Source organism: Coregonus lavaretus, assembly GCF_964263955.1.
Source record: "Coregonus lavaretus genome assembly, chromosome: 9".
Taxonomy (NCBI): Eukaryota; Metazoa; Chordata; class Actinopteri; order Salmoniformes; family Salmonidae; genus Coregonus; species Coregonus lavaretus.
In genome coordinates, this window is record NC_139996.1 from 38747123 (window position 1) to 38774124 (window position 27002).

The 27002-nt window shown below is 45.4% G+C and overlaps 1 protein-coding gene across 9 annotated transcripts in view; it reads right to left on the reverse strand.

Annotated features, from left to right (window-relative positions):
- LOC311134489 (A-kinase anchor protein 13-like) overlaps positions 1-27002 on the reverse strand; it is a 111177-nt gene that overhangs the window by 39570 nt on the left and 44605 nt on the right. For 7 of the 9 annotated variants that reach the window (XM_084168183.1, XM_084168185.1, XM_084168182.1 and 4 more), the window contains exons 5-9: positions 23274-23460; positions 18566-18761; positions 18395-18463; positions 15939-18234; positions 8357-8424 (exon numbers count right to left, since the gene is read on the reverse strand). In XM_084168183.1, the coding sequence (XP_084024309.1) occupies positions 8357-8424; positions 15939-18234; positions 18395-18463; positions 18566-18761; positions 23274-23460 (2816 nt within the window). The remainder of the gene's footprint in view (positions 1-8356; positions 8425-15938; positions 18235-18394; positions 18464-18565; positions 18762-23273; positions 23461-27002) is intronic. The other 2 variants (XM_084168186.1, XM_084168187.1) reach the window with 2 other exon arrangements.

Below are 27002 nucleotides of genomic sequence, written 5' to 3' on the forward strand. Positions count from 1 at the left end.
ACGTGAGACATGCACACACAGTTCATATGCAGGTACAGACACATTTCCGTTCTTATCCAATAATGGGTAATATTTTGTTTTTGTTCTAATCTATTTTATTCCATTCTAAAATTGTCACTGATAAAATGTAGATGAGTGCATGCATTTCTACAGTATACCAGTCTCCTGCCCTGTCTGGGAAAAGAAGATGATTAGCTAAAAATGGATACACGTGGGTGGAGAAGGAAGCTCAATGTTCAGAAGTGTCCCTGGTGAAAATAAACCCAATATAGCGAATGGCATACTTCAGACTTGCACTTTCCACAGTGACAGCCAATGTCTGGCATGACTCAGAGGCACAGCATGGGAGAGGAATGTCCTTGGAGAGAGCTACATTTAAGTGCTTTGTTACAGTACTTACAGTGCAGACAGAAACAAGAACACTGCCAAGCTTAGTTTAGGCCCAAACAATCAATACATGCCCTTGGAATAGATGGAGTTATTCTGAAGCAGAGACGTAGTTAACAGAGCTTGAGAAAAACATTTCAGACATGTTTTCTCCCAGGAGTTGGACTAGAGAGACGCTTTACCCTGGTCTATCCATCACCAAGTTCACTCAGCCCTCCTCGCCCTTCAGGGAACACAACACACATGACCGCACCACACCAAAGGACTTCACAGGACCGTTTCTCACAGCCTGAGAGGGGGGACCAAGGCTAAGGAAGGGGAGATTTGATCTGACCACCATAATTAATCTTGCAATAGGGCCATCTAATATGGACCATCTTGTCTCTTCCCTTTGAAATATATCAAACCTGTGCATAATGACATCCTTTAGAAAGAAGTATCTCTTAAGCAGTTGGAACTCTCTTCCCTTCTGTATTGAAGCCATCCGAATCTAGTCCAGCCTGATCACTATCCAAAACTAGTCTGGCCTGGGTTCTGACACCGAGAGATGATGGAGAGCAGAGTGGAGAGGTCCCAGTTCCCATGCCCAAAGATAGAGCCTGACGCCTGGCCCCAGAGATGCAGCCTGGCCTCTTATCACAAACCTCAAATCCACAGGCCACTCTACTCTGTCCAAGTGCTCCAACATGCTCTGCTCTGCTGCTTTGGCCTGGCCTCTCTCAGATACAGATACAGTGCCTTTCCTTACCCCTACATATATATTCACCAACCAAGAGCCCACATGCCACATTCCACTGGAATCCCACTGCTGGTCCCAGTCCCACCCAGCTATAGTAGAGAGAGATGCTCAAAGGGGTGGTGATGATTAAGAGATGCTGAAAATATGACTTAACTCCGAGTGGTTTGGTGGAGCAGTGATTTGTCATGTCACTGAAACACCTCCCTTGTATTTTCCTGAAAGCATCACCATGCCATTGTGTTTCATAGAAAACAAATTCAGGGTTTCCTGAGTTATGAGCTTGTAGCTGTGTGTGTCTATGGAAAAACAGGATCTATTCGAATTAATCTGTTGAGCTAAATGGGGCAGGTTTTGACATGATATTTGAGGAAAAATCTATCAGAATCATGTATGGTCCTGCTAATAGACAACATTTAGAGACAGAATACAGACAGAGGAATTTACACAAAGTTTACATAAATTATATACAATCCCGACACACACAGACAACAGAATATGCATCACATTCAGAATCCTAGCATTGTATTCAGTGACTCACACTTTGCACACAGACGAAGTACCATCCAAAGTAAACAGGGGGAGAAAGAGTTTGAGAGGGAGAGGGAGCGAGAGGAGAGAGAAAAAGAAAGAGAGAGAGAGAAAGAGGGAGAGAGAGAGGAAATGAGAGAGAGAGAAAGAAAGAGAAATAGAGAGAGAAAGAGGGAGAGAGAGAGAGGAAATGAGAGAGAGAAAGAAAGAGAGAGAGAGAGAGAGACAGAGAGAGAGAGAGTATGGACATATTCCTGGGATCTGGCCTGAAGGCCTTCATTCTCCATCCAAAAACAAACTCCACCCTGAGAGCACACTCCTCAAGGCTGTCAGTGAGCCCATCTACTAACGGCTCACAAACGCTCCACACCTCCTGAGCACACACTGAGGAACGGCTAACAATTAGACACATCCGGACAAATACAAATACACACAAAGAGACTAAATTACTCTCCCGTGACATGAAATGTGACAGTCATCTTCACAGCGTAGATATGAAATCTAATTTGTTACCACACGCATACAGCAGAGAAGGCAAGCTACATCAAAACACGTCATGAAATTTGTTAAGAAAACCTACAGACAGTTTTTTCCCATTACCATATCCATAGGCGAAGAGCGCTCTCTCACATGTGGCAATTAAAAAGATTCTCTGTCCATTCATACCTTTATCAAAACGACATCCACTGTTCTCTCCCCCTTTCCACGCAGACTATACCTCCGCTTGTGTCGCTCGTACATCTTTTCAAGCAGTGAAAAGTAGTGGTTATTAACAGAAAGGCGCTAGATTCCAACATGAAGCCCAGGCTTGTGGAGTCCTTTGTGAAGTTTGGGAAAAATTAGCAACTGTTCCCACATCTGCTCACAGAACCAGCCCCTCAGTCTGATCCTCCCTCCTTTTCCTTCTCCCTCTCACACACTCCTCCCTCCTCTTCTCTCTTTCACTCTGTTACTCGCTGAGCCTCTCCCTCTTTCCCTCCTCTCTTTCACTGCTGTTTTCTCTCTTCTTTCTTCTATTCATCTCATTCCATTTTCTGTTCAATTTTAACTCCTCTTATCTTCTCTTCTATCTCCATCTATTTCCTCTTCCCCTGTTTCTCTGGGTGGTGACGAGTTGAACAGTTGTACCCAGTGTGTGCTGTGATGCTGAGCGGCAGGGAGAGAGTGTCTACGGAAACAGGCTGATAAGGCAGCCAGCCATGAGAGAAGCCACTGTGATGCATGCCCTGCATACTGGCTGGCTCCAGGAGAGGGATGCTCTCCTATACACTGTGATTCCTGGGCAGTGAGGAAAGATAAGCCTTGTCCTAGGGGAAGCTATCACTAGAGACATAATCAACTACTGTTGCTTGTCCCCTAGGTTTGATTTAATAACACTACTAATAAGGAGAATACTTTTATGAATTAAAAACATACATCCTATATCTTTACATAAGGGATTTAAATAGAAACATGGTCATCATTATCAAAAACATCCCAAGCTTATCACTTAAAATTCTAATCTCAATGCGTGTAACATGTCCTCAAACCCTAGGTACAGAAGCAGAGGAGAATGCAGAAGGGTCCTCTGTGTGAAACACTTGAGCAGGAAAAAACTCCACATCTGCAGACAGTCATCAATGGAACGGACAAACAGTTGGAACCATGGCAACCATTACAAACTGTCCACATGACGCACACACACAGAGAGAAAGCGGGAGAGAGAGAAAGCGGGAGAGAGAGAGAGAGAGAGAGAGAGAGAGAGAGCGAGAGAGAGAGAGAGAGAGAGAGAGAGAGAGAGAGAGAGAGGGAGGGCTGGGGCTCCTTCAGTCCTAACACGTCTGGGCAGCTGAGTGGAACGCAACACAACCCCTGGAAACAAGAGCAACTTGCCCCAATTCCTACTACTCCCCAGGGCACACGGCTTGTAACATTATGAGAGGAAAATAAAAGAACAGACCCAAATACATTATGTGCTAATCTTGTTTAGGGGACTTTTCTAGAATGGTGATTCTCATTGGTTAAAACCACTATGGAGAAGGGAGGGAATTTGATCAACACTTCCATACACTTCCATATTTCCTCCAGCCTCTCTTTGTGCTAACAAAGGACTGGCTTCTATTCTCATACTCTACTACCACTGTGCATACCACAACAAACTCTCAACACACGTCTACAGTAAATAACAACCTATTCCAAACAGTTAAGAATGCAGAATTCACTTCAAAGTCTCTGAAAGCAACCTAAAACATGGTTGTATGGAAAAATGTCAATAAGCGTATCATTTTCCATGCTGCCTGCTCAGCAAACAGAATGGTGTGGGTGCAGCATGTGAGCTACTCCACTGAGAGAAGGATCAATCGACATAAAAGGCTGTGGGTCAGGGTGAGTTGAGAGAGGTGGTGGTGGGGGAGGGGAGGGGGAGCACCGTGAAGGGCCCTTTGTAAGGCCCTGATGCATACAAACACAGAGGGTCTGAGACTGGGGCTCTGCTGTGTACATGGCACCTATGGAGCTCTGGGCTTAGGACCTTATCTGGTATAGGACTGTAGTCAATAGGACCTAGGTAGAGAGAGAGAGGAACAAACTGCACAGTTGTGTCTGTCCTCATATCCTGCTGTACAACTACAGAGGAAGAGGAAGAGAAACCAGAGAGAAGGATGAATGGGAAAGAAGAGGGACGTGTGTAAAGACTTAGTTAAATGACTGACATTCCCCTCCTCTCTCTCACACACAGACAGACAGCTAGACCCACCCTAGTCAGGTTCAGTGAGCGATGAACAGGCTCAACGTGTTTGTCCAGCTCCACTGATGAATCTCACTGAAGAATTCACCACCGCTAGCTACCCCCTGCTTCCCCCAAACCAAACAATATGGAGGAAAATATCATTCCTTTTATGCACTGAGCAGCCTCAGGACTTACTAAGTCCTACAGTGTCCTGGCAGCCCATTCCACTGCAGTAGGGAACAGTGCCAGATTTACAACAGTCTCATCATGCTATGTTTGGTAACCTGTGAAAACTAAAAAATCATAAACCATCACAATTCCTGACTAGAATGCAGGCTGTCAAGCACACCTCTGCAAGACAGGCAATATATTACTGAACCAAACTTTCTGGCAAAAATATATGTTTAAATATAATCTGTATTTTTTTTGTTAACTGTCTGAAATGCAGCTGAGAGCAGACCAAGTACACATCGGGAGGTAGTTATACCAGAACACAACACTAGGGGGTGCCTGAGGACACACAGGGCTGGCAGGAACATTCATTATGGTTTTGGCAGGCAGCAGCAGCACAGTCTGTCTGTCTTTCAGGACTTCCTCCTTTCCTGGCTGCTCTCCGCAAATGTGCCTCCACAGTACTCACAGTTCTGTTTTACGAAGATTACTCAACTGTACCTCACACAAACTCATTGACACTAAAAGCTGTGTTGCATCATACAAAACAATTAACCAAACATTCTGCATCACATTTTATAGCAATGTAATGTCGATACTAATTCTGAACTGTAGTGCTCTACGTTGTTTTTCTATCATTCTTTGTATACATTCTCCATTTATCGTTGAAAACTTTGGCCATGAAACACGTACAAACAGATCTCTGGTGCCGAGTCTGTCGACCAAAATGCGGCTCCAGTTGATGTTAGACTGCCTTCTGTTGGTGACTAACGTTAGCATCAAATTATTATTCCATTCAGCTCCTCCAGTCTGTAACAGCTCACAGGTTGTCTCTCTGACAGGTTGTCATAATCAGTGAGGCGGACACCAATGACATGATTCCATCAACAGAACAACGAGGAACACTGCTGGAGCAAACTGAATTAGACTGAAAGAATCTGAGAAATGGCATCTGCTTTCACTCTCACTGGCTGGCACTGGCAGATATTTGCTTCAGGTGGAAGGGCACTGAGCAGAGCAGGCCTCGGCATGGAGATTAAACAGCTGCTAATAGGAAGACATGAATGAGTCCTGCACTGCACCCAATGTTCAGCTGTCTCATAGTCAGTTACTGTATACATCATGATGTCTACAAACAGTGTTTCTATTTTCTAACTGACATTAGAAATCAGATGTACTCTGATCCTCATACTAAGCTATAACGCCTTTGTTTTACCCACAGCATTGGTTTCATCCAGTATGACTCTGATAAATATTCAGAGAGCACACTACTTTTCTTCCTAATTCTCTAACTGAAACTAGATTCAGTATGTTGAAAAATAACTTCATAAAAAAGTTTTGAACATTCTTCTCCTCTGAGACGATGTGGTTTCCATGCCACAGGCTTCTGGCTGGCTGGCTGGCTGGCTGGCTGTCTGGCTGTCTGGCTGTCTGGCTGTCTGGCTGGCTGTTGTGTTTTATCTGGTGAACTTCTTAAAAGACAGAGTTCTCCAGAGTTACAGTGTAATTCCTCTCAAAGGCTAACAATGAAATGCGGAGGGATTCTGGCCAAGAGAGAGAGCTGTGATAGTGGCCCTGTCTACAAGTCTACATGTCTACCTGTCTACATGTCTACATGTCTACCTGTCTACATGTCTACCTGTCTACATGTCTACATGTCTACATGTCTACATGTCTACAAGTCTACATGTCTACCTGTCTACAAGTCTACATGTCTACCTGTCTACATGTCTACATGTCTACCTGTCTACATGTCTACCTGTCTACATGTCTACATGTCTACATGTCTACATGTCTACAAGTCTACATGTCTACCTGTCTACATGTCTACATGTCTACCTGTCTACATGTCTACATGTCTACCTGTCTACATGTCTACCAGTCTACATGTCTACATGTCTACATGTCTACATGTCTACCTGTCTACATGTCTACATGTCTACATGTCTACATGTCTACATGTCTACCTGTCTACATGTCTACATGTCTACATGTCTACCAGTCTACATGTCTACATGTCTACATGTCTACATGTCTACATGTCTACATGTCTACCTGTCTACATGTCTACCAGTCTACATGTCTACCAGTCTACATGTCTACATGTCTACATGTCTACATGTCTACATGTCTACCTGTCTACATGTCTACCAGTCTACATGTCTACATGTCTACATGTCTACCTGTCTACATGTCTACATGTCTACCTGTCTACATGTCTACCTGTCTACATGTCTACATGTCTACATGTCACTCTCCAGATAAGCATAGCAGCACAGCTTAGCCACATTCACAAGAGGGGGGCGAAATGCAGAACTAATCACAGCTAAACACTACACCAATCCTTCTTGCATAAAGACAATTATCATACCAGAAGAAAGTTGCCTGTAGAGTTTACGCTAAACAACGACATTGACAAGATCACTGTGAGATTGCGGTGTGATTGCGACAGAGATGGCACACCACGTGTTTGTGGCTGAAGCATACAGTATGACATCATCTCAGTCACATAGGCCCTGTGGACTATGCTGACAATTCCGCACCACACAAAACAACACAAGAAAATCATAGAGAATCAGAAAGAAAATCACAGAGGATGGCTGCCCACAACATAACACCTACTATACAATAGAAGGTCACCTTTTGGAACCAGGTGGTCAGAAACAGAATGACAACGGTAGGAAACAATATGGCTTCCCATAGGAAGAGGTGTGCTTCTAGAGCTGTGAGGGAGGGCAGTGCCCTGGCCTGCTGGTGTGGATGTATCCTGCTGCTAATCAGACACTTCCTTCTTTCCTCCCTCTCTTCACACTGCTGCTGCAGCTACTGTCAGAGGGACTGTGTTATCTCTGCCTTCCTCTCTACGGCTTGTTTCTCACCCCTCATATCAGTCCTCTCAGGGGAGAGAAGAGACGGTGAGGTCATCTTTTATTTTTCTCTCCTCCTCGTTAAACAGAGTAGGGCAGAGCCCACACCCACCCACACACACACGGTGAACCGCGTGGCCACAACTTTCCCATATCTGCCCACCTGACCTTTAGAAGGCAGAGTTCAGCTTGTCAGGCCGAGAAGTGCGTCATGTTTGTACGGACTTTCCCAAAAGTGAAGGCTAATAACATGAAAAAAGGGTTTATTTAGTGAGGTCAGGTGGGAATGCTTGGCATGGAACAGCGATAAGATAATCGCTTCCCAGAAACAAATTATCTCTAAGTCATGAAAAATTTTACAGTAATCAGACTATATGTGACTTTAACTGATTTGTAGGGACTGGAGTCAGAGTTTTACTTACGTTCCAAATCATTAGAGTACCAAGAGCTTTTGATCTGTGACTGTAAATTCATAAAAACATGAACATAATATAAAAATAATGATTATTGACTAGATTTATAACTACCATTAAGCTGCTGTTCATTGATTATTGATTGCTATTACCATTACTATCTATTTATTTATTCTGCTACTGGTCACTATTACTCCTGTTTACATGTAAATATTACAATTAGTATATTACCATAAGTATTTACATATTCTTGCTACCAGTCACTTTTCAGCCCTGTTTCCAAGTATATCCTACTACTAGTCACTTTTGGAATAAGGCACTAACCTGTACAGTATTCTCGTGTTTCTTCACCCTATATCGTACTTCTTTTTTATTTATTTGTATTTATTTGTTTATGTTTTTTGTTCTATTTTCTATTATTATCTATATTATTATTACTATTACTGCATTGTTGGGAATGAGCTCTCAAAGTAACAACTTCACTGTACTGTTTTACACCTGTGCACGTGGCAAATAAACTTTGAAACTTGAAACATTAACTCACCAGTGTGGAGTCTTCCGTATCTGAGAGGGATTCCTTCTTCCCCTTCTCTTCTCCCTGGGTGTCTTTGTCTGGGGAGAGATACAGTATGACACAGGTATGACACAGGTATGACACAGACAAATATGGAACCTGATCCTATGACCCTATGAACAAACTAACACAGTATCCTCTCAGTAAATTAAACTTCATTTGAACTCAAGCTCAAAATATGAACTCATAATAATGAATCATACCAGTAGTATCTAATGTATAAACAGTATATGCCTTGACTACCGTTTGGATAGCAACAATAAACCGCTGTCATGCAGGAAGAGAGAACAATGATCTCTATTTATACTACATCAGTGTAGATTCAGAGGATCTATTCTGCTCCATATTCCCATCCAGACAGGAAAGGGCCTGGGTGTAGCCATGTGCTCACAGACTGCCAAGACAGGGAGGGCTCTGAGTGGAAGATCACCTTTCAGGCTACCTCTATTTACAGAGCCTACTGTAAGGTCTGGTGAGATCATTGTATTGCTGCTTGGATACGTAAATACACACACAGCTCCAGTCACATTCACACAGCTCTCTAGATGACGGATATGGAGCCTTTGACCTTTTCAGGATGACTCAGGGACAAGAGGCCAGAGATAGGCTTGGGCGGTATACCATATATACCGTATACCGGGGTATTTGGAAATAGCTACAGGATGGTTTTTCAATACCGTCAATACCGTTTAAATTATGTCTTTGAAGTTTTTTAATAAATGTTAATATTTGTAGCTACTGTACTTTAAGTAAATCCCTGCAGTCAACTTGTTCTATAGGTTAGGTGATAAAGAAGATCGCAATCTTAATTTAATCTGCCACATAATCTTTCATTATGAAATTTACCCGTAATCCCCAATCATGTGGTGTTTCTTTATAAGCACACAACAACGAGTGACCGGAGCCTTGTGAGTCACTCACTGTTGTGCAGCACACGCCAGGTGATTTACTTACAGTATGGAATTCACAACTAAATGTTTGCCAGCTAGATATCTTATAACTATTAAGTTAACTGTCTAAAATGTGGTAAATGCTCTGCAGTTGTGCATTTTGTTTGCTAATTTAGTTTCTAGTTAGCTATCTAGCTATCTAGCTAACCAAGTGGTTGGTTAGCTTCTTCCAAAATCCTAACAGCAGAGAATCTCCTCCTGGATCAACAGCCTTGCTGTCTAATGTTTGTTTTGTGCGTGCAGCAAACTGTGAGTAGCATTTTTAGTTAATTGTAAAACTTTATGAGCTGGGATGTCTGTCCTGTAAATAGTTTAGGTCAGAGACTGTATAAAATGTTCGCGTTGCACTTTTTAGCATTTAGTTAGCATCCTCTATCGGATTTTACATGTACTTGTTAGCATTGCTAACCTTCGGATTACAGAGGCTAAGTAGGGTTTGAAAATAGCGCCCCTTGTGTTCAATGCCGGTATTACGGAATATCCTGGTATGGCACAAGGTCGGTATCTTTTTATATACATTTTTTATTTAACCTTTATTTAACCAGGTAAGCCAGTTGAGAACAAGTTCTCATTTACAACTGCGACCTGGCCAACATAAAGCAAAGCAGTGCGATAAAAACAACAACACAGAATTACATATGGGGTAAAACAAAACAAAGTCAAAAATACCACAGAAAATATATATACATTGTGTGCAAATGTAGCAAGTTATGGAGGTAAGGCAATAAATAGGCCATAGTGCAAAATAATTACAATTCTTATTAACACTGGAATTATATATGTGCAAGAGATTATGTGTAAATAGAGATACTAGGGTGCAAATGAGCAAAATAAATAACAATATGGGGATGAGGTAGTTGAGTGGGCAAATTTCAGAAGGGCTGTGTACAGGTGCAGTGATCGATAAGGTGCTCTGACAACTGATGCTTAAAGTTAGTGAGGGAGATAAGAGTCTCCAGCTTCAGAGATTTTTGCAGTTCATTCCAGTCATTGGCAGCAGAGAACTGGAAGGAATGGCGGCCAAAGGAGGTGTTGGCTTTGGGGATGACCAGTGAGATATACCTGCTGGAATGCATACTATGAGTGGGTGTTGCTATGGTGACCAATGAGCTAAGATAAGGCGGAGATTTGCCTAGCAGTGATTTATAGATGGCCTGGAGCCAGTGGGTTTGGCGACGAATATGTAGTGAGGACCAGCCAACAACAGCGTACAGGTCACAGTGGTGGGTAGTATATGGGGCTTTGGTGACAAAACGGATGGCACTGTGGTAGACTACATCCAATTTGCTGAGTAGAGTGTTGGAGGCTATTTTGTAAATGACATCGCCGAAGTCAAGGATCGGTAGGATAGTCAGTTTTACGAGGGCATGTTTGGCAGCATTAGTGAAGGAGGCTTTGTTGCGAAATAGGAAGCTGATTCTAGATTTAACTTTGGATTGGAGATGCTTAATGTGAGTCTGGAAGGAGAGTTTACAGTCTAACCAGACACCTAGGTATTTGTAGTTGTCCACATTTTCTAGGTCAGACCCGTCGAGAGTAGTGATTCTAGTCGGGTGGGCGGGTGCCAGCAGCCTTCGATTGAAGAGCATGCATTTAGTTTTACTAGTGTTTAAGAGCAGTTGGAGGCTACGGAAGGAGTGTTGTATGGCATTGAAGCTCGTTTGGAGGTTTGTTAACACAGTGTCCAATGAAGGGCCAGATGTACACAAAATGGTGTCGTCTGCGTAGAGGTGGATCTGAGAGTCACCAGCAGCAAGAGCTTGATATACATGGCGAAAAGAGTCGGCCCAAGAATTAAACCCTGTGGCACCCCCATAGAGACTGCCATAGGTCCAGACAACAGGCCCTCCGATTTGACACATTGAACTCTATCTGAGAAGTAGTTGGTGAACCAGGCGAGGCAGTCATTTGAGAAACCAAGGCTATTTAGTCTGCCAATAAGAATGCGGTGGTTGACAGAGTCGAAAGCCTTGGCCAGGTCGATGAAGACGGCTGCACAGTACTGTCTATTATCGATCGCGGTTATAATATCTTTTAGGACCTTGAGCGTGGCTGAGGTGCACCCATGACCAGCTCGGAAACCGGATTGCATAGCGGAGAAGGTACGGTGGGATTCGAAATGGTCGGTGATCTGTTTGTTAACTTGCTTTCAAAAACTTTCGAAAGGCAGTGCAGGATGGATATAGGTCTGTAACAGTTTGGATCTAGAGTGTCACCCCCTTTGAAGAGGGGGATGACCGCGGCAGCTTTCCAATCTCTGGGGATCTCAGACGTTACGAAAGAGAGGTTGAACAGGCTAGTAATAGGGGTTGCGACAATTTCGGCGGCTATTTTTAGAAAGAAAGGGTCCAGATTGTCTAGCCCAGATGATTTGTAGGGGTCCAGATTTTTCAGCTCTTTCAGAACATCAGCTGTCTGAATTTGGGGGCATGGGCAAGTTGCAGCGGAGGGTGCAGAGCTGGTGGCCGGGGTAGTGGTAGCCAGGTGGAAAGCATGGCCAGCCGTAGCAAAATGCTTGTTGAAATTCTCGATTATTGTAGATTTATCGGTGGTGATAGTGTTTCCTAGCCTTAGTGCAGTGGGCAGCTGGGAGGAGGTGCTCTTATTCTCCATGGACTTTACAGTGTCCCAAAACTTTTTGGAGTTAGTGCTACAGGATGCAAATTTCTGTTTGAAAAAGCTAGCCTTTGCTTTCCTAACTGCTTGTGTATATTGGTTCCTAACTTCACTGAAAAGTTACATATCGCAGGGGCTATTTGATGCTAATGCAGTAAGCCACAGGATGTTTTTGTGCTGGTCAAGGGCAGTCAAGTCTGAGGAGAACCAGGGGCTATATCTGTTCTTAGTTCTGAATTTTTTGAATGGGGCATGCTTATTTAAGATTGAGAGGAAAGCACTTTTAAAGAACAACCAGGCATCCTCTACTGACGGAATGAGATCGATATCCATCCAGGATACCTGGGCCAGGTCAATTAGGAAGGCCTGCTCGCTAAAGTGTTTTAGGGAGCGTTTGACAGTGTTGAGGGGTGTTCGTTTGACCGCGGACCCGTTACGGACGCAGGCAATAAGACAGTGATCGCTGAGATCCTGGTTGAAGACAGCGGAGGTGTATTTAGAGGGTAAGTTAGTCAGGATGATATCTATGAGGGTGCCCATGTTTACGGATTTAGGGTTGTACCTGGTAGGTTCCTTGATAATTTGTGTGAGATTGAGGGCATCTAGTTTGGATTGTAGGATGGCCAGGGTTTTAAGCATATCCCAGTTTAGGTCACCAAGCAGTACGAACTCTGAGGATAGATGGGGGGCAATCAATTCACATATGGTGTCCAGGGCACAGCTGGGGGCTGAGGGGGGTCTGTAGGAAGCGGCAACTGTGAGAGACTGATTTCTGGAAAGGTGGATTTTTAGAAGTAGGAGCTCAAACTGTTTGGGCACAGACCTGGATAGTATGATAGAGCTCTGCAGGCTAACTCCACCCCCTTTGGCAGTTCTATCTAGATGGAAAATGTTGTAGTTGGGGATGGACATTTCTGAATTTTTGGTGGCCTTCCTAAGCCAGGATTCAGACACTGCTAGAACATCAGGGTTGGCGGAGTGTGCTAACGCAGTGAATAACTCAAACTTAGGAAGGAGGCTTCTGATGTTAACGTGCAGAAAACCAAGGCTTTTACAGTTACAGAAGTCAACAAATGATAACTCCTGGGGAGTAGGAGTGATACTGGGGGCTGCAGGGCCTGGGTTAGCCTCTACATCACCAGAGGAACAGAGGAGGACTAGAATAAGGATACGGCTAAAGGCATTAAGAACTGGTCTTCTAGTGCGTTGGGTACAGACAATAAAGGGGGCAGATTTCCGGGCGTTGTAGAATAGATTCAGGGCATTATGTACAGACAAGGATATGGAAGGATATGAGTACAGTGGAGGTAAACCTAAGCGTTGGGTAACAATGAAAGAGATAGCATCACTGGAGGCACCGATTGAGCCGGTCTCGGCGTGTATGGGGGGTGGAACAAAGGAGCTATTTGAGGCAGTTTGAGAATGACTTGGGGTTCTATATTGAAATTGTATAATAAGAACTAACTGGAACAGCAATAGGCAAGGCATATTGACATGGGAGAGAGGAATAAAGCAATCACAGGTGTTATTAGAGAGAGCTAAGACAACAACTGGTAATGGCGATGAAAGTTTGGGCTGAGGCTAAACAGATAAACAGGACAGGGTACCGTGTAAAGGAACAGTCCAGCAGGCATCAGCTGTGCAGCTGAGTGATCATAAGGTCCAGTGAACAGCAATATGTGAGTCCGAGAGCAGTTCGAATTAGTGCTAAAGCACAGCGAGCAGGAAGCACGGCTGTTGTTTGCGTGTGCTAGCGGGCCGGGGCTAGCAGATGGATCTTCGTGATGGTCGCAACAGGAAGCCTGTTGAAACCACAGACGATTACGTCGGCAGACCAGTCGTGATGGATCGGCGGGGCTCCGTGTTGACTCTAGGAGGTCCCGTCCGGTTGACAGAGAGGTAGATAGCCGGGAGATATGCCTGACTCGAGGCTAGCTCAAGGCTGATTAGCCATCAACAACATCCATTTGGTTGCAGCTAGCTAGTTGCGATGATCAGGTGTTAAAGGTCCAGTGATTTAGTGATTCCGGCAGAAAATCCGATATGTTCTGGGTCGATAACGCGCTGTGCAGACAGTGCAGACTGGCCGATAATAGTCCAGGCTAGAGCTGGCTGGTAGGTAGTGGAGGCCACGGACAATGGTGAAAAACCGCTAACGGTGGCTAATAGCAAGTAGCTAGTTAGCTGGCTACTCCCGTCCGGTAGACAAAGAGGTAGATAGCCGGGATATGGGCCTGGCTCAAGGCTAACTGGTGCTTGCTTCGGGGGCAGTGGTGATTAGCCTACAGCAACATCCATTCGGTTGCGGCTAGCTAGTTGCGATCCGGTGTTAGGGTCCAGTGATTAAGTTATTCCGGCAGAAAATACGATGTTCTGGGTGAAAACCGCTAACGGTGGCTAAAAGCAAGTAGCTAGTTAGCTGGCTAGCTAGTTTCAACTGGAGATTCTAGATAAAGGTGAGTAAATAATAGAATCCGTTCCACATTGAGTGAGGCGGGTTGCAGGAAAGTATATTTAGTAGAAGGATGAAAAGTGTGATAGGGAAATATGTACGAAAAATACAAAAAAATACAAAAAACTGGCTATTTACACCGACACACAACAAAGAACACGACCGCACTGCTACGCCATCTTGGATGTAATGAAGGTATGACAATCTGGATACTGCCCAAGCCTAGCCAGAGTCTCATATAATGTTTCTCCTGAAAATCAAACTTCTCTAATTTACATGCTGTAGCTGACAATATGTGGTAAAAGTTACATTTTAATATAATCTACTTTCTGTTTTGGGGTCTCGCTTGAGGTAAATATTCTGTGGTTCAACCTCCATAGAATGCCATGACAAATGACAGCCTTTCCCTTTTTAGCAGCGGTAGCTCAGGCTGAACTAATGGTCACATGCTCAGAGTCATACGACAGTGTGCTCACACTCAGAGCAGGCGGTGCATTTTAGAAAGATGCAAAAAATGCACACCAGGCTTGAATTTAGCAGCTGGGCTAGGCAGAGACATAAAGTAGAGGATATATAGTAGAGGGTTCATGTACATGAAAAGCGAGCTTCAGGTTTTCCTCATGACCCAAATCTACTTGAATTTGAATTTGACCTTGTACTAACTAGTGCAGCTGGACGATATGGAAAAAGATCCATATTGCGATAAATGGACAATTCTTTGGCGATAATGATAAATCAACCACAGTAAACATGTCGTCCCCCATGAATGATGCAGCGCCCCCCTTGGGCCAATCAGTGTAATTTTGTAAATGCCGGATCTCTATGGCACGACGCATCATTCACCTAAGTTTCATCAAAATCGGAACAGTGTTGTCTGACATGTCGTGTGTGACTAACGTACAAACATGCTAACATACTAACAGACGGAGACAGATCCACAATCCCCTACCCAATTTCCTTGTGGGGAAAAAAACTAGAACAACAGTAGTTGCTTTGAAAACTGTCTTTTCCCCGCAATTCCATTTTGAGCATTGGTCATATGCTTGTGCTTCTCCCTCCTCCGTGCGCTGAGAGTGGTTCACTCACACAGCAGCCGACAGCTAAACAGGGACAGGCAGATACTTTCATAGCAAGAATCAACATTATGCATAGGCTACTACTGTTACCATATCATGGTTTTAGCACAATCTACACGAACGTTGTGTAGCAAAATGACAGACTTACGCAAAATGCTTTGATAAGAGGAAGGCAATGTTGGTGTCAGTCATTTTCCATTTATCGTCCCAGCTCTACTAACTAGTCATCAAATTGAATCAAATTGTATTTGTCACATGCGCCGAATACAACAGGTATAGACCTTCCTGTGAAATGCTTACTTATGACCCCTTGATTGAAATGTTTCAATTAAATGGTTTCTTCTTATTCATCTAGATTAATTAATCCATAGGTAAGTAAGCAAAGCAATAGCATAGCAACATCAAGATATAAAAGGGCCATAAGCAGTTACCATTGTTTTATCATTGTGTGGCCTTACCTTTCACAGACTTGTCAAGTGGTCTTAAAGCTTCAGAACTCTCCACTTTAGTATCCAGCGTTCTCTCACTCACTCCATCCAGACTGGCCAGCGTGTCTGAGGACAGCAGGCCCAAGGACAATCCACTGTCTACTTTCACTGAGGAGCTGTGCTTCTCCTCACCGAGGCCTGTTCCACTGTCTAGCTCAGAGGGGGAAGTCAGCTCCGAACTCTGGGCCGTACCACTGTCCGAGTCACTGGCCGTATGTAAATGTACAGGTGTGGCCGGGCTCTCTGGAATAGCCTCCTGATGTGTCAGCTCTGAGGATCTCTCTGGGGAGATAGTGGAGGAGGATGTGATGACCTCATCACTCTGTCTGTCCACAGCCCTTTCGTCATGCAACAACATGTCTATCTGAGGGTGGGAGTCTCCACACTCTCTGCTGACTGCTACACTCTCTCCCTTGGTCAGACTCAGGCCTGCTTGTCTGGCCTCCACTTCATTTTCATTCCCAGGTCTGGCTTTGGACAGGTCACTGCTCTCCTCTCCTTGTAAAAGATGAGGCTCATCCTCTCCCTTTGAGGGGTTCTTGTCCATCACATCCCCCTCACAAGGTGAGACAGTAGGATCACCGTCTGAGGTAAGCGTCTCAGTGGCCTCAGACACAGTGACCCCTGACCTTGGTGCAGTGTCTTTGGGTCCAGTCTGATGCTCACTCTCGCCGTCAACAGCCTCCTGTAACTGGCTTGCCTCCAGCATTGAGTTGGAGTTGCATTGTTCTATGTTTGCTACAGCAGCTGCTACTGCTATGGCCACCACTGCTACAGCTGTGGCTGCTATCTCCTCCCTACACGGCAGAGAGTCTACCTCTTCTAATGATGCCCACTGTACAGACACCTTCTTCTTTATAGGGGTCTCCTCTCCTGTGACTGTCCCCTCTTCAGACAGTTTGTCCGCGGAGCAACTATCCAACTGAACGAGTTCTCCCTCCTGACGAGAGGGTGTGTGGTCTGTGACATCATCAGAGTGCTGTGGCCCCATGGTCCACTTCTCTATGCTCGATCTCTCTCCATCCTCAGTGGACGCCTGTTCCTCACATTCCTGCCCAGCCTCGTGGCCCTGGCTGTGGGCGCCGTCCTGATTATTCTGTGGTGGGGGTACCACTACCTCCACTGTGCCCTCCGCTGGCTGATCCAGGACCTGCTCACTGGGCTCTGGTGCTGTAACGCTACTGGGTCCGTGTGAACGGCTGCTCTCGCTTTCTCCCTCCGCCATACTGGGGCTCTGCTTCATGCTGTTTGTGTCAGTCTCTCCACTTCTGCTTCTGGCTGACTCAGTGCTACCATTGGTCTGTTGGCTGGGGTTTCCTTCCTCACTCTTTCCGCCACAATCACCACCTCTCTCAGTCTCAGACCGCCGGATCTGGCTGCTGTTATTGGCCCACTCGTGCTTCTCAGAATAACGTGTCACTGCTGTGGTGATTTCCTGTCTTTGTACGGCGTCTTGTGACTGTGCAGCCTGTGCCTGTGTCTGATGGCGTCTCACAGCTCCTGTCATTGTCTGCAGAGTACATTCAGAGGCGGCCTCCGCGTACTCCACCTCCACCTCGCCGCCGCTATGTCCGTCGTGCTGTCCATTCTCCAAAGGAGCCCCAGCCACTATCTGAGCCCAGGCTGCTCTAGAATCCATCTCCTCGATGTTGTCAGGCTCCCCCTGCCCTTCCATAGTCTTCTGAACCCTCGTGTCCCCACAGCTGCTACTGCTGTTGCCTGTACTCCCCTCCCCAGTCTTCAGGGGCCAATGCTTGGCTTCCGTGTGTTCCGTGTGTTCCGTGTGTTCCTGGGACTGTGCGTGGCCCATGGCTGGCGTAACCGTCGTCGGAGAAGCAGCAGCCTTATCGCCCGTCTCAGTCTCTGCTCTCCTCTTCTCTCTCTCTTCCTTGTTCCTTTTACGGCGCCCTGCCTTGCTGCTCTGCCTGGCAGTGGTTACGCCTGTCCTCTCTCTATCAGCTTCCTCCTGCTGGTTTCCACAGGAAGGTACGCTGAAAGCTGGTGTCTCGCCCTCCCTCTTCCGCCGCTGTACTGCAGCTTCACTTCTTTTATCTGGCGCCTTCACAGAGTCCTTTACTGCTGCCTGAGCAGGGCCCGCCTCCCCTTCCTCTGGCTGGCCGTTCGGACAAGGTAACGCCCCTCCCGCGAGGTGGCCATGGCTGTGTTGGGGGTGTAAAGCTGTGTGCGCTGATGTGTTGCTGATGTCACTGGATGCTGCTGTAGTGTTTAGTTCGTCTGGTGACTGCTGCTGGAACACATGATCTCCCTACAATACAAACAGAAATGCAGTGTTCATTATTGTCCCATAAATTAAACATCAATTACACACATATTATATCACACATTACACACACAGATGTTCACTTCTAGTCGAGATAAGACGTGCACAAAACTTTCAGAGCAAACAAAACCCACAGGTAACTTACAATAGGCCAGGATATTTGATTCTGGGTTCTGAGATGACTTACTGTATGAGCTCTTTGCTGCACTAGGAGCTGTAAGGAATACGGCAAGTAAGTCATGGTTTAAAGCAACAAAATGAGACAGCAGACAGAGTTGAAAGCAGACAGAGTTAAATGCAGAGTTCTATAGCTCACCTTGTTGTCTCTGTGTGAGCGGATGAGTTTCCGTATCTTCTCCACCTCTCCCTGCAGGCTGGGCGGAGGTTTCCCTGGCACCGTGTCCACCGTCAGGGTGTAGGTGTTCAGTCTGGGGTGGTGCTGCAGCGCTCGGCCTCCTGGGTAACACTGCCTCTCCTCTGCCTTTATCCGGGTCTCCGGCGAGGTCTCAACCCTGCTCAACACAAACAGAACATACCTTATCAGAGCGGAGGAAGCCAAAGCACTCAGCACTGACTCAGCATTGAGCACTACCTACGCCCATAATATATCAGCTAGTGTGACCCACAGGTTAATTCCCAGGGTAGGCACTGGAGACAAACCTTTCACCTTTCCACCGCCAACCTCACCACCAAACTGGTCAGCTTCATTGCTACTTCTATCTCAATCAGATAACTGGTTTTAATTAATTATTCTATGATATCAGTGGAATTGAAAAAGTAAACACCACTTCTCCCTTTCTAATCTCCTCCACATGAAACCAGTTACAAGTAACAAGTAACAAAGAAGAACAGAAAACGAAGAAAAGAGAACAAACATGGCCATGCTAAAATTACGTTTCCTGCATGGTTCTATTCTAAATGCCTCTTGTAATGGCTAAATCCTAGGAGGGATTTTAGTCGTGTATTGTCCTGTCGCGCTGGCTCTGGGTATGGGTCTCTCTCTGCCTGGTTTGAGTAATCTGTTCTACTCTCTCACAATGACTAGAACTGACTCTAATCGACTCAGGGGTGATGATGTCACCACTGGTAAACTCCGGTGAGCGAGACACAAAACCAAAACAATATGATCGAAACAGGGCTTTGGAAACAAAGGGCAGGAGGGAGTCATTCAGTAAATGGATGGGATGAGTAAGATCATCCCCCTCTAGCCCCATGCAGCCCCTGGAACAGGAGTGCAGCCCTGGGTTCAAATACTATTTGAAATCATTTCCAATACTTTTTCCGTGTTTGATTGAGCTTGCCTGGCTTAATGGACCAATAGAATAGTCCCAAAACTGCAAACCCTGCCCCATATGCCACTCCAGGCAGGCTAGAGCAAAAACCTAAATATTTCAAATAGTATTTGAATCCTGTTCTGCAGGAGCGATGAGATCAGGGGATGTTCTCACCTGCCTCTTGGCGCTCAGTGCCAGCACAGGGCTGAATGGGTATCCATGGCAACCCCCTAACATCATTCACTGGGGAATGAAAGGCAGGACGTGGCGCAGTGGAAGAACAGAACAGAGCCACGTTGTGGGACCTGAGTTGGGAACCTGAATGCACCCAGGACCCAGCCTCTATCTCAGCAGCCAGGGGAGCGCTTTTAACAACACACAGTGGCCATGAAGATAACTATACTATAAATGTTGGGGCTTTTGTTCCTTTATTAATGATATATGACCTAACCAACTTATTCCTACAGCCATCGGGTGGAATGTACACAACTATGCTGTTGGGATTCAGCCATGACACCTAACTGTTCTCCTGTGCCAAATAACAGCAGGCTCTCCCTGAACTGAACTAATCCTGTCCCAGAGCATTTAACGTCAGAAGCCAGGTGACTCAATCTCTCCACTCCCAGCTTAACTAATTTCAGGACTCTTTCCACAGCACTCCCGAAACTACACCAAACAACAGCCTCCCCAACTACACCAAACAACATCAGAGAGATGAACATGGGTTGGTGTCTATGTGACTGCTGTAACAGTTACATTCAGATGAGGAAGTGCAGGAAGAGTAGGTAAGGATAGATATAGTAAAAACAGTTGCTTTGTTCTCCTCTGTAACATACACAGTGACTCCGAGAAGCTCCCACCAGATCTGTTCTCTCTCTCTCCTACGGTACGGTGATCAGGTTTCACCACCTCCACCAAACCTGGGCCGACATAGACCCGGGATCCGGTGACCCAGGGGACAGCAAAGCAGTCTGTGTGACGCAGACTAAGAAACACCATGCAGTGTTGGGGCCTGAGAGTGTCTCTGTGACCCGGTCACTACTGGTCCACGCAGGTCCAGGATAGCATGTCCCTGTCTGGGACTGGGTGACATCTGAACCTCAATGTCATAGAGAGAGATAAGTGACCTCTGGTGAACTCTGTAATGAGGTCACTCGTATGCGCTCAGCTGGAGACCAGATCACCACTGTGTCACTGACGACACTGATGGAACAGGTAAGCAAACTGGTTTGGTGAAGTGCTGGTGGTGGAGGTTGTGGCTGGGAGCAAATTATCTCTACTAGATAAACTCTAAATGCAGTTTGTCTAGTAGGTCAGTGAAACCACTGTTTCCCGCCATTCGCACTATGACTTTTTCAGTGGTAAAACTGTCATCTGTGTTTGGGGGATGTAACCTACAAGTGGGGCTGCTGAGTTAACATTGGTCTAGTTTTGAAACCAAAATCTAGTATGCGATCTGTCATCTAGCACGTTAACATCCCCTCCTAATTCTAAAACAGTACAAATATAAAAAACTCAAATTGATGTCATCATGAGGCACCAGGTAGGTACATTTTGTGATTTTGTCCCACAAATACGACCCCATACTGGTCTGACTTTACGTACTTAACAAAGTGCATATAACATTGGACTCTGATTTCTGTGATGACAGCAGCAGACCAGAGCGAAGCTGCTGAGTTTGTCCTTGGTCTGTCTCTGTGTTCCCCTAACACTCCAAACACATTTCAACATCCCTAGCTCCTAACTAACCAGAGCTGTTCCCATTCCTATGGTTACATAAAGACACCTCTCGTTGGTTTGGATTCCAAATCCTAATGAGCCAGCTAGAAATTCTTGCCTATTCCTCTGTAGGAATGCAAGGGTACGTGTTAAAAAAAGGGTGATGAAGAGCTACCTAAAGATGTGACGATGTTGACAGCAAATAAATGCTGTGGAGAGTGTTGTGCATTTCATTCACAGATAAGACTCTGAAAACAGCAGAATATATTATTTAGACACTGTTTCTTTAACAAGTTCTGCTTTTCTTAACACGTCCCAGAGATGGTAGAAACGGCTGGCTAGCTAGCTTACTCCTATATAAACATAATAATCATGTATCTGAAGGTTATTACTACTGTAGTAAAGGTTATTCATATTTAGGCCCTGTGTGCAGTATGTACAGTCGTGGTCAAAAGTTTTGAGAATGACACAAATCCTAATTTTCACAAAGTCTGCTGCCTCAGTTTTGATGATGGCAATTTGCATATAATCCAGAATGTCATGAAGAGTGATTAGATGAATTGCAATTAATTGCAAAGTCCCTCTTTGCCATGAAAATGAACTTAATCCCCCAAAAATATTTCCACTGCATTTCAGCCCTGCCACAAAAGGACCAGCTGCCATCATGTCAGTGATTCTCTCGTTAACACAGGTGAGAGTGTTGACGAGGACAAGGCTGGAGATCACTCTGTCATGCTGACTGAGTTAGAATAACAGACTGGAAGCTTTAAAAGGAGGGTGGTGCTTGAAATCATTGTTCTTCCTCTGATAACCATAGTAACCTGCAAGGAAACACATGCCGTCATCATTGCTTTGCACAAAAAAGGCTTCACAGGCAAGGATATTGCTGCTAGCAAGATTGCACCTTAACCAACCATTTATCGGATCATCAAGAACTTCAAGGAGAGAGATTAAATTGTTGTGAAGAAGGCGTCAGGGCGCCCAAGAAAGTCCAGCAAGCGCCAGGACCGTCTCCTAAAGTTGATTCAGCTGCGGGATCGGGGCACCACCAGTGCAGAGCTTGCTCAGGAATGGCAGCAGGCAGGTGTGAGTGCATCTGCCTGCTGTGAGGCGAATACTTTTGGAGGATGGCCTGGTGTCAAGAAGGGCAGCAAAGAAGCCACTTCTCTCTAGGAAAAACATCAGGGACAGACTGATATTCTGAAAAAGGTACAGGGATTGGACTGCTGAGGGCTGGGGTAAAGTCATTTTCTCTGATGAATCCCCTTTCCGATTGTTTGGGGCATCAGGAAAAAAGCTTGTACGGAGAAGACAAGGTGAGCGCTACCATCAGTCCTGTGTCATGCCAACAGTAAAGCATCCTGAGACCATTCATGTGTGGGGTTGCTTCTCAGCCAAGGGAGTGGGCTCACTCACAATTTTGCCTAAGAACACAGCCATGAATAAAGAATGGTACCAACACATCCTCCAAGAGCAACTTCTCCCAACCATCCAAGAACAGTTTGGTGACGTACAATGCCTTTTCCAGCATGATGGAGCACCTTGCCATAAGGCAAAAGTGATAACTAAGTAAGCTCGGGGAACAAAACATTGACATTTTGGATGATGGTCAGGAAACTCCCCAGACCTTAATCCCATTGAGAACTTGTGGTCAATCCTCAAGAGGCGGGTGGACAAACAAAAACCCACAAATTCTGACAAACTCCAAGCATTGATTATGCAAGAATGGGCTGCCATCAGTCAGGATGTGGCCCAGAAGTTAATTGACAGCATGCCAGGGCGGATTGCAGAGGTCTTGAAAAAGAAGGGTCAACACTGCAAATATTGACTCTTTGCATAAACTTAATGTAATTGTCAATAAAAGCCTTTGACACTTATGGAATGCTTGTAATTATACTTCAGTATACCATAGTAGCATCTGACAAAAATATCTCATAACACTGAAGCTGCGAACTTTGTGAAGACCAATACTTGTGTCATTCTCAAAACTTTTGACCACGACTGTAGTATGTGATCCAGTTGAGTACTTACTCAGTGAAGAGCTGATGTAGCTGGTCGTGGCCCCTCTTCTCTGCCACGCTGACTGGTGTAGATCCCTGCTTATTGGGCAGTCTGAGAGCCTCTCTGCCTCCTGGCTGCTGGAGCAGGAACAAGGCCACCTTCCGCAGCCCGCGCCGAGCCGCAAAGTGCAGGAGGGTCTCGTGTGGACCAGGCTCAGCTGGACACGACAGACAGGGAGGGAGATTTACACTGGGCTCAGCGACGGTCAACAGTTACAGTCCTCTAACTAGAACACAACACACAAGCAACGATCTCCTGCCAGCAGGCATCCAACAACAATTCAACTTCTGCTTAATAGCCGACATGTTTACTCTGTTACTGTGTGATCAGTAACCTGTTTTACAGTACAGAATGTTCATATGTAAATCCCTAAGTGCATTTGCAGGCATGCACGGGTGCTTCCCTCTCTCCACTCTCCCTAACCCCTCCCACCTTTGCTATAAGCCTGAAGAGTCCCGCCCTCCTAACCTGTGTGACCCACCGTCCTGTCTGAGTCATGTGTCTAATAACCCCGCCCCCTATTTCCCTCTCACTCCTCCTACTGGTCAGACTGCTGATCCTCTGCTTCAATACACAGTGAACCACCAGGAAGGCCTGACATGGAGGTGTGTCTTTAATTACAAACCACACAGCTACAGTCTCATTTCAGTGAGGGTAATAAAGTCTTATGGAGACTTTCTCCCAACTCCCCACTACTCTCAATGCTGTATCAGGAGATTATCTGCAATGTTACAGAAGGCTCTATTCTGAGAGCAGAGAGCCTTGTCGACCGGGCCGGGCGGTCGCCATTACCATCGCAGCAGTATGAGGACACACAGTGGGAGGATTGTTCTACTGTGGTTAATGAGAGGCTGGGAAAGAGACTGCCCTGGTTTCAACAGCCCACTGGTAATTCAACAAACCAATTTGGAGCCCCCACAGAAAGAGGTGTTGCACAAAAAGGAGTCCTACTAGAAACGTCATCCGGTATTGAGGAGATGGGGATTAGGTCGTAGCGGGGCTGAGGGTGCTAATTTAACACAGTTTGCACCAGGTCTGACACCAGAAGTCTATGTTTGAAGCAGATATTTGAATGACTGCTGCACACCAGAGCAGACAAGAGTAGAATGTGTTATTGTCTCATTTTCCTGTGAAATGCTGTCAGAGAAAAAGGAACTAAAACAAGAAACACATACTCTATTGTATCACACTGACAGACATACTCAATACAATACAAACGTACATACAATGGCAGGTTAGCTGGTCTGTAACATTAATGGGAAACTATCCAATGCTGACCTCTACTAGACTCAGTTTAGTGCATCTGATTTGTAGAAACACGGAGACAATATGAGCATGGACCGCCATTTCCTCTATGTGAGCCCCATTCTATGGTAGGACTCAGCGCATTCACTCCAACAACCACTTACAGGAGTAGGGAGAGACCCTAACAAATCAGATTTTCCACCAGCGCTGGATTCTCATGGCTGCTTCTCTCCCACAAACCCTCAGCATAACTGCTGCGCGACGCGATGGAATGCTAGCAGATCCTCTGTTGGCACTTAGAGCGTTGGCAGCCCATGTGACAAGGGATAAAATATGCTTTTAGGAGTTTTACTGCATTTTTCATGATAATAATGGCCCTCTGTGCTTTATTTCAACCAGAATGAGTTGTTGGCTGGGGCCGGGTGCTGGGGCCGGGCAGTGCCAGCAGAGCCAGTAGAGAGAGAGAGCCTCTGGACCTAAGGCCCACTAGTTCCAGGGCTCACGCCCGTCGGCCAGGTACCCGGGACCAGCTTCAGGAAATGCCAGGGCTGGAGAAGGCATTACACAGCTGGCCCACTCAACCGGCAGCTTGGGGAGAGGAATTTAATTTTTCCTAACCTGGCTGCAGGATAATCTATTCTAAACGAACCTTCCGTCCCCCCCCCCCTTTTTTTTCCAAATTTTTTTTAAACATCAGGGAGTTTTGGAATCATGAATATTATCAGGGAAGGTAACAGTGGAACCGGAGGAGATGCGAGGCACAGGGGAAATAGGCAGAGTCACCTGTCCGACCTCATAAAGGACTGCAGTGCTTTCATCTGAGTGCCAGGCCCAGAACCAATTGAAGGATATAAACTAGTCAATCTGACAGGTGTTTCTAGCTCACCATACATTGTTGGCTAGTTCTGTACATTGTTGGCTAGTTCTGTACATTGTTGGCTAGTTCTGTACATTGTTGGCTAGTTCTGTACATTGTTGGCTAGTTCTGTACATTGTTGGCTAGTTCTGTACATTGTTGGCTAGTTCTGTACATTGTTGGCTAGTTCTGTACATTGTTGGCTAGTTCTGTACATTGTTGGCTAGTTCTGTACATTGTTGGCTAGTTCTGTACATTGTTGGCTAGTTCTGTACATTGTTGCTGTGCAGATGTCTCTGCCAAATCACTGAGCTCTTACAAGCTCAATCCCTGAGCAAAAAGGACAGACGTCATTCAGATACTACAGATCCCAAAAGGTTTAATAGGATATATCTTTCACTGAGAGGGCAAGATAAAGTAGTCCTTTGAGAGGCTGATAGGATAAAAAAAAAGGCTGGGGGAGGGGCACTCTCAGTCTTTAAGCGCTCAGCGTTTTTGTGCTCCTCTTATCTATCCCTGACAGAGGCACATGGTAACAACACAACAGGACATCTGCTCGCCATAACAGCCGTCAGTGGCACAGCATGGCCTCCATCCTCCACATTCTGACAGAATGCACGATGTGTAACTAACATTAAAGCGCTAAACACATTCTGTTAGTATGACAATCTGTCATCAGTCAAAGCAAAATACAAAGACAGTAGACGCCTAGATACAGAAATGCATAAAAAGCATGCAGGCTATAGATTTCTGTGAGTTGGAATGAGACCATATGTTTCAACAACAGACTACTCAAAGGGGACCTGAGGCAAAAAGGACTGAACAGTCCTTCATATGACCTTATTTAGTATTGCTGTAACTATCAAATCAGCCCGGAATTTACATTCTTAATCAACTATAGATGATGGATTATAATTGCTAAGCGGTGGTATAAAGAAAGGTCTAGTGAAAACAATGCTTCAAGAAAAACAGAAATGTCTTGTTCAAATCTGTTTTCTTCAATTTGGTATTCCAAATTACCAGCAGGAGCCTATAGTTTTCATGATGACATATGGGTCCTGTACTATTATATGGCTCTATAGGGGCATAACTTCCAACCGATCTTACAAGTGGCTGAATGGGCTGCCTGTCTGTCTGGTCTGCCTCAAGTGGGTTCATGACCTCTCCTGCAAACTTAATTCATACAGTCTTTAATTCCTGGTACAGAGAGAGCGAGAGCGAGAGAGAGAGCGAGAGAGCGAGAGAGCGAGAGAGAGAGAGAGAGTGAGAGAGAGAGAGAGAGAAAGAAAGGAGAGAGCACACTAACACTCTACTGACAAGAGCAGGCGTACAGGCTCCAAATGAAACAAGCATCAGTCAGCTGTGACCAGAGCCCCGACATTTATCCCAACAATCCCCTTTGAGCTCCAGTACAAGTCCCAGGCTCTGGTTAATAGGCCATATAAACACTGTGGGTTACTGCCCACTTCTTCATTGGGTGGGAATGTTTGTTTTTAGCATATCTGACATTGCGTTCCTGACTTATTATGACGACCCAATAGGAGCAGAAAACAGAAACACAGAGGAGGAAATAAAGTGGATCTAAACTCAGCCGGAGA